The sequence below is a fragment of the Artemia franciscana genome, chromosome 21 (genome assembly GCF_032884065.1).
Source record: "Artemia franciscana chromosome 21, ASM3288406v1, whole genome shotgun sequence".
NCBI lineage: Eukaryota > Metazoa > Arthropoda > Branchiopoda > Anostraca > Artemiidae > Artemia > Artemia franciscana.
In genome coordinates, this window is record NC_088883.1 from 13,702,608 (window position 1) to 13,716,765 (window position 14,158).

At 34.9% G+C, this 14,158-nt stretch overlaps 1 protein-coding gene across 3 annotated transcripts in view; it reads left to right on the forward strand.

Annotated features, from left to right (window-relative positions):
* The window catches only part of LOC136040978 (uncharacterized), a 130,825-nt gene extending 120,049 nt beyond the window's left edge, over positions 1-10,776 (forward strand). For all 3 annotated transcript variants that reach the window (XM_065725452.1, XM_065725454.1, XM_065725453.1), the window contains one exon: positions 10,092-10,776. In XM_065725452.1, the coding sequence (XP_065581524.1) occupies positions 10,092-10,652 (561 nt within the window). In that variant the 3' untranslated portion in view covers positions 10,653-10,776. The remainder of the gene's footprint in view (positions 1-10,091) is intronic.
* Positions 10,777-14,158: the final 3,382 nt, after the last annotated feature.

Below are 14,158 nucleotides of genomic sequence, written 5' to 3' on the forward strand. Positions count from 1 at the left end.
TTTGTCCGTGTAAAAAAGACCCAGCAACTGAAACGTCGATTCGACGCCCTGTGCGTCAGCAGTGGCTTGAAAGGATCTTTATCCTTCTTTTCACGATTGATTTGGAGGCGTGTAACATTTTTCTTCAAGATCTCTTATGAACAGTAGCTCGTTAAGCTCGTATAAACTGGTTGATACAGTCACGGGCCTGAATGATGTACATTGAATGGGATTTTTGTTTTTTGGAACATGAGAAAGTTCTTCCACGCAAAATGTGATAAAACTTTTGAAGCTTGCCACTTGTCCCTGTAAAAAGACCCAGCAACTGAAACGTCGATTCAACGCCCTGTGCGCCAACACTGGCTTGGGAGGATCTTTATCTTTTTGTTTTTCCTAGCACGATTGATGTGGAGCCGTGTAACATTTTTCTTCAAGCTCTTTTATGGACAGTAGTTCGTAAAGCTTGTATAAACTGGTTGATACAGTCACGGGCCTAAATGATGTACATTGAACGGGATTTTTGTTTTTTGGAACATGAGAAAGTTCTTCCACGCAAAATGTGATAAAGCTTTCGAAGCTTGCCACTTGTCCCTGTAAAAAGACCCAGCAACTGAAACGTCGATTCAACGCCCTGTGTGCCAGCACTGGCTAGGGAGGATCTTTATCTTTTTGTTTGTCCTAGCACGATTGATGTGGAGCCGTGTAACATTTTTCTTCAAGCTCTTTTATGGACAGTAGTTCGTAAAGCATGTGTAAACTGGTTGATGCACTCACGAGCCTGAAAGATGTGGATTGAATGGAGGTTTTTCGTTTTTTTGGAATAGGAGAAAGGTCTTCCACGCAGAATGGATGAAGCTTTTGAAGTTTGCTCCTTGGTCTCTGTAAAAAAGACCCCAGCAACTTCAACGTCGATTCAACGGTCTGTGCGCCAGTAATGGCTTCGGAGGATTTTTAACCTTATCCTGTTTTAATCATTACTTTTGATGATCATCTGCAAAAGTTTTCCAGAAGAGAGTTTCATTTTTCTTTCATTTTCTCTGTATAGAGTTTTTCATCTTCTTATTTTGTTTTCTTGTATTCTTTGGTTGCGTTTCTAGCTATTCCTTTTTTCTGTTTATAAAAGTTTTTGAATGTGAAATGGAAACGTTTATCCTTTTTTATTTTATTTACTTAATTAAAAGTTATATTATTTACTATACTCCTCTTTGAGGGTTAGTAAAGGTATAGGGTGGTGCAGAAGTCCAAAGCCATAGGAAATTAACTGTGACCCTAATGAAGAGGAAAAATAAATCAGCAAGTGAATTAACATGAATCCATGAGTTTCTTCCGCAAAAGTGATGGAATTTGAATTTTATAGAGAGGCCGTCGCAACCCATCCTTTGGCGGTCCCGAACACGATAAATTCGATTATGTATTTTTTTATTATTATCACATTCCTGTCTGTGGTTGTTTTCAAAATTTTCATAAATTTATTTAAGTTTTATCTTGCTTGTAGGTCTTTATGGGTAACTTCAAACAGAACTAACTTTATATACATTGAATCAGAATAAAAAAAAAAAAAAATTGGATCAATATGCTGTTTTCAAATTATCGTTTTTAGGGCTTTGGTTACTATTGAGACAGTTCGCTTTGCGCTTGGTCATCATTACCACTTCAACTTACCCACAGTTTCATCTGTAACAGCTGACGCTCAATTAATATTCTTTTTTTATCACGTCCATTTCTTAGCAGTTTTATGCATTAGAATTGAATTAGAAAGATAGACATGAATTTATATACGTTGCAAATCCCATCCACAATCTTACTCACATCCAACCAAACAAGATATATCACTTAGCTTTTGCGTCACTTGCATAGAACTAAAAAAATAAAAGTCAGGATGCTTCCCCTGTGGAAATTCCGGAAAATTTCCTGAATGCTAGTCGATTGATTAACCTTGAAATAACAAAAGATGAATCTATTTACTGACTTTTGTTTTACTTGCTTCCATTTGAAGAAAAAAATGAAATAATTACTTCCTGTTTCCGTACACAAATTCAGCTCTCTTCCATACAAGTGGAAAAGAGATAAAAACACAAAGATAAAGGAAAGAAACTAGAAACGAATTTAAAAAGAAATTCTTACAACAATAGAACTTCATATGAAAAAAGAGAAAGTAGAAAACTATTTCTACTAGGAATGACAAATAACGAGGTGAAAAGCATTATATGATGAAGTTGCCTTTTCACCCTTGCTTGAGAAAGAGCCTCGTGTATATTAGTTTTTGTTGTAAAGTTGGTCTTTTTCTACTGTCCTGTTGACTTTTAACTACAAATTTGTATTCTTCAATCTGAACTGAGGTTGTGTGAACAAAAGTCTCCGCCGAAATATATGCATTTTTTGTTTTTCTCCCTGGTTGTGATTTATCGCGTTTTTCTTCGTTGTCCTACGTTTCCTCATTTTGAAAAATTAGTGAAAAAAAAAAAAGAAAATAAAACATTCACCTTGAAGGTATCGACCAAACCCTTTCCGAGCCGATTGGTTAGCTCGCTAGACTTGAAACCCTCTGTCCGAGAAGACAACGGTTCGAGTCCTTTTGTTGATGGTTATTTTGTTCAGAAAAGGATCAGTGGCTTGGCTCTGTAAGCTCAGTCAGGGTCAACCCAGCTCTTAATGGGTACCTGAAAAAATCTGGAGAACGTAAACAAAACGGAACGAAACGTAAATATCAAGGATAATATCAAATGTCTGACATCTCCAAACACATACAGACTAACGACATCTCGAAAGCCTTGTCTTTGCATCACGTGTGAATGTAACGGTATTTTGAGGAAATAAGGATTTTTCTTTCATTTTTGTTAGAAAGCATTAAAACACAGAGGAGTAACTTCTGGCCAATCCACTCTCGATTTGTTTCGCCCGTCAGGAAGCTACGTGTTAATGCTTATTTTACCAAAAATTCAGGGGCTCTACCTTTGAAAATCTCTGCCTTAGGTTACATGGAAGTAATAGTTTCACTTGTAGTGGAGGTATCAAACATATTGTTTTAAAGTGAAATTTCTTATTTTTAATTAATTTCCTTTTCAGTTTTTTGTTATTTCTTTCTAAATGCACCCGTAGTCCAAAACTTGAGTAAAATTATGTTTTTTGTTTTAATGAACATTAAGTGGAGTTTAATTACCCAATCAATCAAGTTCATTTGTTAACATTTTAAAAAAAACGTTTAGTGCAACTATAATCAGTTTACTCTTAAATTTGTACGGTCGAATGGATTTTCTCTAAAATAAGAGTTGACACCGAATACAAAGCGTGATTAACTTATAGTCTGGACTTGCCTCCTTTAATTTGTTCATTTATATTCCCTAATCATTATGCATATTAGTATAATCTTGCAGTGAAGTTGTACCAAATTGAGAGGTATTAGCGTAACTTATTTGGTATTGTATTAGTATATTAGCATGATATTAACATTATTTCGTCATTCCCTAATAATACAGTTTTGCGTAAAAAAAATCAGAAAAAGCTGTTTTGAATATGTCTGTCTTAGGTGCTACTACCCCTTTACAATAACCACCGCAATGACCTGCCAAAGGCAAACGCTACTCCACCATCTCAAGTTATGTAAAGCTGCTGCTTTGGCCACCGTCCGAAAAATTCTTGGAAATATCGAATTGCCTTGAATGGTTCCGCCCCAGCCTATCCTAGGGCTTCTGGCCTTTTTTCTACCCCCTTGTGGACCATTTTGAAGAATATCCCTTTGGATGCTATTTGTGGAGGACAAAGCCATTTCTGAGTGAGATTCGACCACATAGTTAATAACTTGGCATATTAATATAAAATTTATTTTTACAGAATATATTTTTCTGCATCTTGGATGGGTCAAACCCATAAAACACATCGAATTTGATGGATAAAAAAGGATGAAAACCTCCAAAGCCATTGATGGCCCATAGGACATGGAATCGATGTTTCACTTGCTGGGCCTTTTTTTAGGGGGACTGGAAGCAAGCATGTGGTTCAACCTTGCATCAGCGGGGGTTGTTCTTGGGTCACTGGATCGATTGCCAAGCATAGAAATTTAGATGAGGTCTAGCTAAAACGAAAAAGATCAACTAACCCGTCTTGTTTCAAAGATGTTACCTTGGCTAGGTGGGGTTTCATTGGTAGGAATTTTTATCGACTGTTCGAATTTTATTTCGTTATTGATTGCTCTTATTTGTTCGTTCTAGTTTGTATTAGCACTGCAATTTACTAATGACCACATTTTCTTCGCAATACAATTACAACCTGAAAATAGATGTAAAATGAATTAGAGCAAGTAAGTATTTTTTGTGCGCTAAAAGCCCTAGGGCCATGGTAATACAAAACGAAAGGGAAAATTCACTTTTAAATAATTGTCGTTGCATAAACATTACATAACACTAACAAAGAGACCCTCAAATCACAAAGATCTACTTCTCCGCTCCATTACCAACCTGAGAAATCGTCCTAAATTTTCAACACTTGCAAAATATTCACCTAAATATACAATCAAACAATTCGTGGTAACGACCCGACTCAATAGTAACCGAAACTATAAAAAACAGAATTTTTATACAAATATTTACATCAAAAGAATCGCATTTTAATGCTGATTTTAAATATATAAGTTTCATCAAGTTTAGTTTTACCCATTAAAAGTTACGAGCCTGAGAAAATTTGCCTTATTTTAGAAAATAGGGGGAAACACCCCCTAAAAGTAATACGATCTTAACGAAAATCACACCGTCAGATTCAGCGTATCAGAGAACCGTATGTGTGATCACGGATGCGTGTTTATTTGTTTGTTTTTTTCCCATGAGTGATCGTATCGACTCAGTGGCCCTAGAATGTCGCGAGAGGGCTCTGTTTAGCGGAAATAAAAAGTTATAGTGCCCTTTTTAAGTGACCAAAAAATTGGAGGGTACCTAGGCCCCCTCCCACGCTCATTTTTTCCCCAAAGTCACCGGATCGAAATTCTGAGACTGCCATTTTGTTCACCACAGTGGAAAAAATCTAATAACTATGTCTTTGGGGACAACTTACTCCCCCACAGTTCCCGTGGTAGGGGCTAAAAGCTACAAACTTTGACCATTGTTTACATATACTAATGGCTATTGGGAAGTGTACAGACGTTTTAGGGGGGGGGGAATTTGAGGAGAGGTTACATGGCAGGATCTTTCTATGGAGTAATTTGTCATGGGGGAAGAGAATTTCACTGAAGGAGGCACAGGACTTTCTAGCATTTAAAAAAAAAACAATGAAAAAATAGATATGAAATTTTTTTCAAATGAAAGTAAGGAGCAGCATTAAAACTTAAAACGAACAGAAATTTTTACGCATATGAGGGGTTCACCTCCTCGTAATACCTCGCTCTTTACGCTAAAGTATTTTTAGTAATTTCAACTACTTATTTTACGGCCTTTGTGATTCAGGGGTCATTTTTAAGGAATTGGGACAAAATTCAAGTTTTAGTGTAAAGAGCAAGGTATTGACGAGGGGGTGAACCCCTTCATATACGTAATAAAATCATATCATAATAGAAGTTGGTTATGTAAGTTAATTCGTAAATTACGTGTATTTTTTACTAATGAAAACGTTCGTAAAAAATTAAAATTTCTAGTTGCATTTTTAAGTAATCAAAAAATTGGAGGGCAACTAGACCTCCTCCCCCGCTCCTTTTTCTCAAAATCTTCCGATTAAAACTATGAGAAAGCCATTTAGCCAAAAAAAAAAATTAATATGCAAATTTTGTTTTCATTGTTTATGTGCAGAGAGCCAAAATCAAAACTTGCATTAAGTCAAAAACGTTCAGAAATTAAATAAAAAAAACAAGTTTTTTAACTGAAAGTAAGGAGCGACATTAAAACTTAAAACGAACAGAAATTACTCCGTATATGAAAGGGGCTTTTCCTCTTTAACCCCCGCTCTTTACGCTAAAGTTTTTTACTGCTTTAAAAAGTAGAGTTAAGAGAAAGAGTCAAACTTTAGCGTAAAGAGCGGGGCGTTGAGGAGGAAAAGCCCCTTTCATATACGGAGTAATTTCTGTTCGTTTTAAGTTTTAATGTCGCTCCTTACTTTCAGTTTAAAAAAAACTTTTTTTTTTTTATTTAATCTCTCATCAAAGTCACACTCTCCTTGTACTTTGTCTACAAATTTCTTCAGTGTCGAAATGGGTGTCCGTTGCTGGCTCCTTTAGCTAAGCTACGAATATCGCCCTATAGTTACCTGTGTTTTTTATACACACTATAAATTGTGTATCACATTATATATTGTTTTTTTGCTGATTGTTTTTTGTGTGCTATTGATTTATCTGTTTTTGTTCCATTTTTTTTTTCTTTTTGCAAGTGGCTCTAGTTGGTCTTTAGTTTAATAAATAGTAATAATAATAAAAGAAACTAAATTACGAATTTTGTTTTGTAATTTTGCTACAACAAAAAATAGTGTCGCCGTGGACTTGAAATTCTTTGTATCTTCACTAGTAACGTCCAATCTTACTACAACCATAGTAAGATAAATTTTACATAAATTTCGAGAAAAAAACTAAACTAATCTGGAAAAAAAAATTGACAAAATTTGATCAAACTTTTGAATTGAAACAGCGTATTTTGCAACTCCACAAACTTTTTGATAGTTCACTATGATAATTTGAGTAATTCATAAATAAGTCTTAATACAAATACTAAAATAATGTGTACAGTGTGCAACATAAAAATAGCTCATTGATAACTCAAGTTGTGTGCTACATTTCAATCCTCTGGATGGCCGGTTACGTCTTATGGGTCTCGTCTTCATTGCATGTAAATTAAACATTTTTCGAATGGAAAAATAGTAATTAATGCCCTTTAGGTGATGTCGAGTGGAATAAACCTCGTTTTGCTTGAAGGTTCAGTTTCTGGCTTCGCCCCACAGGCATCCATCTTGAATATTCTTGAAAGATAGTCTTGTCTTGTTATGAATTCTAGTGAGTTGAATACAAAATAAAACAGTTTTTGCTTGAGGTTTTTGAGGTGCGCTTGATTAAGTTAGAGTAAGCTTCTTTAGATATGAAAAAGGTTGATAAAAAAAAGAGTTTAATTACAAGCGAGGTAAATTTAAATAATCCAATTACAAAGAAAATAATAAATTTGTTTGATGTTTGATGTTTGCATTGTCCTTAAAATTTTATATGACAGACACGCGTTCTATTATTTCAATGTATACAAAGTGTAAAAAAGATTGCAAAAACTTTACTAATGGCTAATGAGAGGTTATAATACATCAAATACGCAACCCGCAAATACGTTTAAATAGATTTCCTTGACATCGTGGAAGAGTTACACTTTTTCAATCCGTTCAAACGGCGAACAGAAAATAAGCTATATTAAGTCAGATGCATAAGATTATAAAAGAATAAAAACGTTCCATGGCTTTGTTCGTTTAAAGTATAAATAATCTAGTTCCAAAGGTTCTTCCTAGCATGCTAGATTTGCAATATTTGAAATTTTATGATAGCGTTTTTAGCTATTTGTTCTTGACGCCTCGTTTCTCTTGATGGGTGATGTTTCTTATTCGGTTTGCACATACTGATTGTAAATTAAATATTTGGATTATGTTTACAAGTTAGATTTTAATTGATTTATTAATATTTGACAATTTTTTCATTTTGTTCTCTTTGTTCCCACAGACACGCTCACAAATTTATTTATACTATTTCTCGAAAACGGCTCCATGTTTTTGGGGAAAATTGATATCCTGATATATTCTCGCCTTAAAAACGATATAGATTGTCTAGAAGTTTGAGAAAATTTGTTAAGAGCCTTAATTTTGGGATTTTTTTACGTTAATGACGTCATATATATGAATACATTCGAAAAGCATATATACGTCATTTGCCTTACAAGAGGTTTTATCGTTTCAACTGTCTATGATGCAGGCAAAATTACACAATAATGAAATGATTGACAAGATATATGTAAGCTGCAAAAATGTTTATAGTGTTTCGTCAAAATACGTTGGATAAAGGAATTCTAACGGCAATGCAACTGTTTATTACAAGTCATTGGGACCCTTCAATGTTCTCTGTGTTCCCTGGGGAGCCCTCCATTTTTCCGTGGAAAGAGTAGCAACATACCAAGTGCCGGGGCCCGGCTTTAAAGTCGGCTACATATGTTTTTTTTTCTTAGCTGGCAAAGACAAGCCTGTATCGTAGCCACGCCGGGGCCCGGCCTCAAAACCGGCTGTATAGTTTTTTCTTCTTCTTAAAACTGGCAAAATGACATCTCTGGCCACAAAAACGACCCGAACAAGTCACAACCTCTGGTGACGTCATGACATTAAGAAAAGGCTGAAACTGTCTGCGGTGAGAAGACAATCCATATCTAGAAGCCTGTCAAACTTTAAAAACGAATAATTTTTTATATTCATTTTGTTACGTTTTTTACAAGTTGGAAAAACATTTTGGAGGGGGGGGGTCAAACCCCTCCCTTCCCCCCGGATACGACCTTGCTTGAGGATGAGCATAAGCGATACAGCAAAGTCGGTCGTGTAGAAAGGTCTTGTGACACCAGGGGTGGAATTTCAGCTTGTCCCTCTCCCAACAAACATTTAAATATTGTTGAGTCATATTTGTTTATGGTGGAAACATAAAATTACAAAAAAAATATTTTAAGTGTTTAAATTAAGGAGTGAACGGAATAGTAAATTCTTTACTATATTACATTGGTATGTAAACATTTTATGTAAATAACTTTCATAAATTAAAGCATAAGTAAGCCTTATTAAGCATAAGTAAGCATATAATGCATAAGTACCCTTTAATCTATCACGCATTCAATTATTAGAGTTCTTAGGATTAATATATTATGCCCAAAACCTAGAGTAAAGGAAAATAAGGCTCAAACAAAATTGTAGAAAATAAGAGAAAAAGGCCTCATCTTAAAGGGTCTCTTTAATTTCTGAGTAAAACGGCGGTTATATTTTGAAAGAGCATAAAAAAAGTTCTCGAGTGTTATATTCATCTAATTTACCGCTCGATAACGAAAATATCTCCAAATTTATCATGAAATCCCGTCCCCCTCTCTGCACAGGTACCATGCTCTCCCTTCTTCATTTTTGAATAATTATTGCAATCTAACTCACTTATATTTTAAAACTTTTGAAAATTAAAAAGAATAGTAAAAGAAAACAAAATTTAAACTCACAGTCCAGTGGTCTAAAATAACTCTCTTTGCATCCATGCTCACAATTACACTGAGCGTAAACGTGTTCAAATGAAATTCTTTACCACGAGTCACAAGAAAATATTTTATGAAATTACATAGTTTTATAAACATTATGCTTTTACTAGCATAGGAAGAAAGGTCAGTTACTCCATGATTTATGTTGTGGTTTTTGATGTGTAGTAGATAATTGAGACATAAACTTTGGAAACTGGAGAAAAATTGTGTCAAGCTAAGTGAAAGTGATAGTTACAAGGGGTAGATTGTCACTAGTGATAAACAACTAGAGGTAGCAACCCTGAACGAAATGGGATTTTTGGGGAACTGATCTTTTTTCGAGAAGATTTATTTTTGGGAAAATCCCCAAAAATTCGTCGATAGTGGAAGCACTGGTATTTTCAGTCAAAATCTGCCAACAAATTTTACTAAGCCATGCAAACTGCCAAGTAGCATTCCTACTATGCTACCCCATTTTTTACACGGCGGAGCACAACTTGTGTTTTGACAGCTTTTCTTTCAGCAAAAATTATTTTTATACATAAAAATGGTATTCTCAGACAAAATCTGCCAACAAACTTGAAGCTGCCTAGTAGCATTGCTACTTTGCAACCCCACTTTTTGCACGGCGGGTCTTTATCAATATTAAGTCATTTTACGGCAATTTTTGTCACCCCTTTAGGGATGGTACTCGAGGCCCCCCCCCCTGCACCCCTTCCTACGCTACTGAAAAAGTAAAACAAGTTACGCAAGCAAAATATTCTACTATAGCTTAGAGCGTTATTATTCCTCATTTCCCACTCTATGGCCGCATGTATAGGCCACATGTAAAGGGTGCCGCATTCCCCCCTTTCCTTCATCATTGTTAATATATTTTAGCTCCTCTGTTATCTAAATAATTACTCTAAGTATTTTCAGGAAGCCTTGTTGGAAAACTGTAAAACACCAATTCCTGACTTAGTGAGAAAAATTGGTGACAACTCACCAGCTATCAACCTACCAGGCAGTTATGGTGTCATTAAAGAGGAAGTGGATAGACTAAAAGCTGAATTGTCAAAAAGAGAAAATGAAATTCAGGATTTAAAAACTTCTATCAAGGCTATGATAGAGAGACACCGAACTGAAGTTAAGTTCGTAAAAGAAACTCTTGAAGAATCCAAACAGTATGGAAAGGAACAAAGGGAAAAGTACGTTCAACTTAAGAAGAAATCGATTAAGTATCAAGAATATATATTAAATAAAATGAAGACGAAAGGAACTATTAGCAAAGAAGAGATGGCATCAAAGGAGTTTTTGAAAGGGATTCTTACTAAAATCTCGTCGGAGTTATCATCGAATGAAGCATCTAGCACTCTATTTCCGAATCCGTCTATTTATAGGAAAAGTACTTTAAAACTGACTCCTCGGAGAGAAAATGATGGAAGTAGTTTGTATGATGATGTGTTCGCGACTGATGACAAAATTGGGGGGAAAACTTAAATCTTAACAGTTTTCGAATATTTCCATACAATCGCGGTGGTTTATGAATTGTATGTATAACCTTTTTGGCTCTTTTGTACCTAAGCATACATCCTTAGTAATTTATTAAAATGGTAGATACTAACTATACTGTCAGCCGATTATGAAAAACGCGTCTCTGTCAAAACTAAGGTTAGGTAATTATCACTTGAATACACATCATAGGTAATTATCACTTGAATCACATAGATTGTTATGCTTGCATGAATATATTACCATCATTTTAATTTTAATTTGAGATTGTTTTTATTAAATGTAATCTTTGAATTAAGAATTAAACATTTAACTAGTTTTATAAGACACGGCTATTTACTTTGGCAAAAATTGTCACTACACAGCTATTGCGTATGAGCCACTTTGTGTTCCTTTTGAAAAAAAAAAATTCTGAGAGTCTTTTTTTTATTATTTTGAAAATTAGTTGTTTATTTCTTCAAATTTGGTTATCTCGGTTAAAAAAGAACCAAAAAATACTGCTAAGAATATTTTTGGGGCAATTCTGTAATCAAGATTAACATGTTAACAAATTTTCCCTAGCACGCAAAAACTTTCAAACTGTCTATTTTGCTGTTTCAAACAGTACTGAAAATAAAAAAATCATTACGTAAAAACTATGGGTAAAAAAAACACAAAAGAACTCAGTGTGTCTAATGGAAGTAAATAGTGAAATCGAAACTTAACTTGAAATTTTATGTGACCTTATCATAGGAAATCCATTTGAAAACCTAAAAGAGATCCATTCATTGGACTGGGCTTATTTGGTAGAAGTCATTCCAAATAAGAAAGTTCAAGTCATATAAAATATTCTAAAATGCCTATTTTTTTAACTGTAAAAAAAAGGTGTTTTATATTTTTACTGTACTTAAATTACACACACGTTTTTAATTTAGTAAAGTAGTTTTGCTCTCGAATTTAGGGAACTATTACCATCCCGAAAAGCTTATACAGAAAGTCAAAACACAAAACCCCTAGCTGTTCTTAGGGTGTTACAGATAAACTCTTTTGATAATCTGGGCACACATTATACTTTTGATTTACTTTTGAACCCTCAACTCTTCCTGATAATTAAGTTCAGTACCCTGTTCTGTTTCTGAGGTATTGCCTAACCACATTGCATTTCAGGTTGCCACTCTGACAACCTGGATACATTTACCCTTTTGATTCAATTCAATAATAGTAGTAGCAGTGGTAGTAACAGATGTGACGGTACTAGCATGTACAGTTTGAGCACAATACACTCAGTCGTTCCTGAGGTTATACTGATACATCCTTCTGACAACAAACATGCACATTGTGTCTTTTAACTTAGTTTTAAATTAAGATAAACTTTCTTTGAAAGTTTCTACTTCATACCATATACCAGTCCTGAGATATTCCGGGCATGCCATTTTGAATACGAATTTATGGAATTGTTACGTGTCAGTTTGCTTAGATGTTTCCTTATATGTATTGAATAGGCTGATAAGCAATAGTTTTTGCTAGTTTTAGTCCCAATTCTGCTCTTGGTTTCCGTAAAAGAAAACTTGGTTTGTTGACTTGATGAGTGTTAGTTTTTTTTTAATGCACTGTGAACCGAAAAAGTTCTTTTTTAACTAACTTGCTCGGTGTTCAACAGTGGTAATCGTAATTAGTTCCAGTAACGTATTGAATAATCGTAATTATTGGACACGGTTTGAGGATCAAAATGAATTTTTTGCAAAAAAAAAAGACCCCAAGACGCTTTTAAAATTAATTAAAGATGGTGTTAGCTTATACTGATGCTTCTTCGTCTTCTTTTTGTTTGAATTAGCATGGAGACGCTTTCGCGTAATCTCCTCACTGGAATCAGATTCTGGGGCTTATACTGTTAAATAAACATACCGAGTTTTTCATCTATAAAGAGAGAAATTGCAGCCTTTTGAGTTCTAAAGCACAACAAGCAAGTAATTAATTTAATAAGTTTTATTAAACGCTTTTAAAATCATCCGTAGGTATGATTACCTATGGAACGCCAAAAATTTAAAAAAATATTATAGCAATAAGCATATTAAAATGGATAAGTAAAATACTATTTCGGAAGCAAAGGCAGAATAGACCATAAGGCTAACTATACCCAAATGCTGAGCCGATGTATCGACGGTATGCCGCCAATGAAAAACCCGCTGGTATGGTGAATAATTGTGTTGACGCGCCGGAGTGTCGCTAGTACCATCGGCGTGGCGGCAAGCCGCTGTTTAATCTGACAGCATCAGCCACGCTCATTGAGCATTGAGAAAAAAAATAACAAAACGAAATGATCTTCCTTTAAAAAGAAAACAGGAAAAGAAATCGCTATCATCGAAAACCCTTAAGTTACACTTTACTTTACGTCTCCTACCGCGAGAAGCAACGAAAACCCTATCTCAGCTTGATATCACCCTTCATGTGTTCGTTTTTCCTTTTTTTTTTCACCCTTGATAGAGTGCTACTGGGTGGTCATGGAGAAATGATTAAGGGCTCATTCATAAACTAATCCTAACATATAGTCACTATATAAATTGGGACTGATAGCACAAGATAAAATTGCCATATGGCGCCAAAAATGACACTTGGCTGTCATATCTGGAAGGGAATACAATGTTCCTCTTTATAAAGGTCCTGTTAAAGGGACTGTATGGTATTAGTATGAACACGACTGAACATGGTACCAGATGCAATGAAAAGTCTTGTTATTAAGAATTTTTAATATTAAATTTTTTAATAGTGAAAACATCTAAGCCATCTTGGTTTAGTGCCAAAGTACGATTCGTAACAGAGGGTAACGGGGTTCAAACCTTGGTGGAGTCCCTGTATTTATTTTTAAGTTTGTCAATGTTAAAGTTTATCTCGTTCGGTGCTAGGCTCATCCATATCCATTGATCCACATCCCACACCAAATGATGCCTCTCCCAAGTCTCTAAAACCACTCCGTCCATTTGAAGTCGCCGGTAAAAGGTTTTTAGCACTGTTCCGACGCTTTTTGGGCAACATTTTGAGGAGATGCAACATTTCTTTTTATCTTCCTTTTGCATTGAAGTCCCCCTAGCCCAAAGTTTTATATAAGTTTCAGCCGAAAACCATTGCGCTTTTTTAAGCCCCATTTGTTAGACGAAGGGTCACTTTCAAAGAGACTTAACGTATGAGTAAATTCCGCACATTAATCCCCTTGGCAGATGACTCTAGGACAGGGGCTGGTTGCTCTCCAATCGATTTTAACTTTTAAAAAAGGAACTATAACTCTCAATTTCCAATAGAAAGAGAATCCTTAAAAGTTTATACGACTACGGAAGGAGAAGGCAGCCCCCTCTCATAGAGAATAAGTTCTGCTCGTTTTGAGGTTTAATGTTACGCTTTACATTTATTAAATAAAAAAAGTTTTTTTAACTGAAAGTAAGGAGCGACATTAAAACTTAAAACGACCAGAAATTACTTCGTATATGAAAGAGGCTGCTTCCTCATCAACGCCCCGCTCT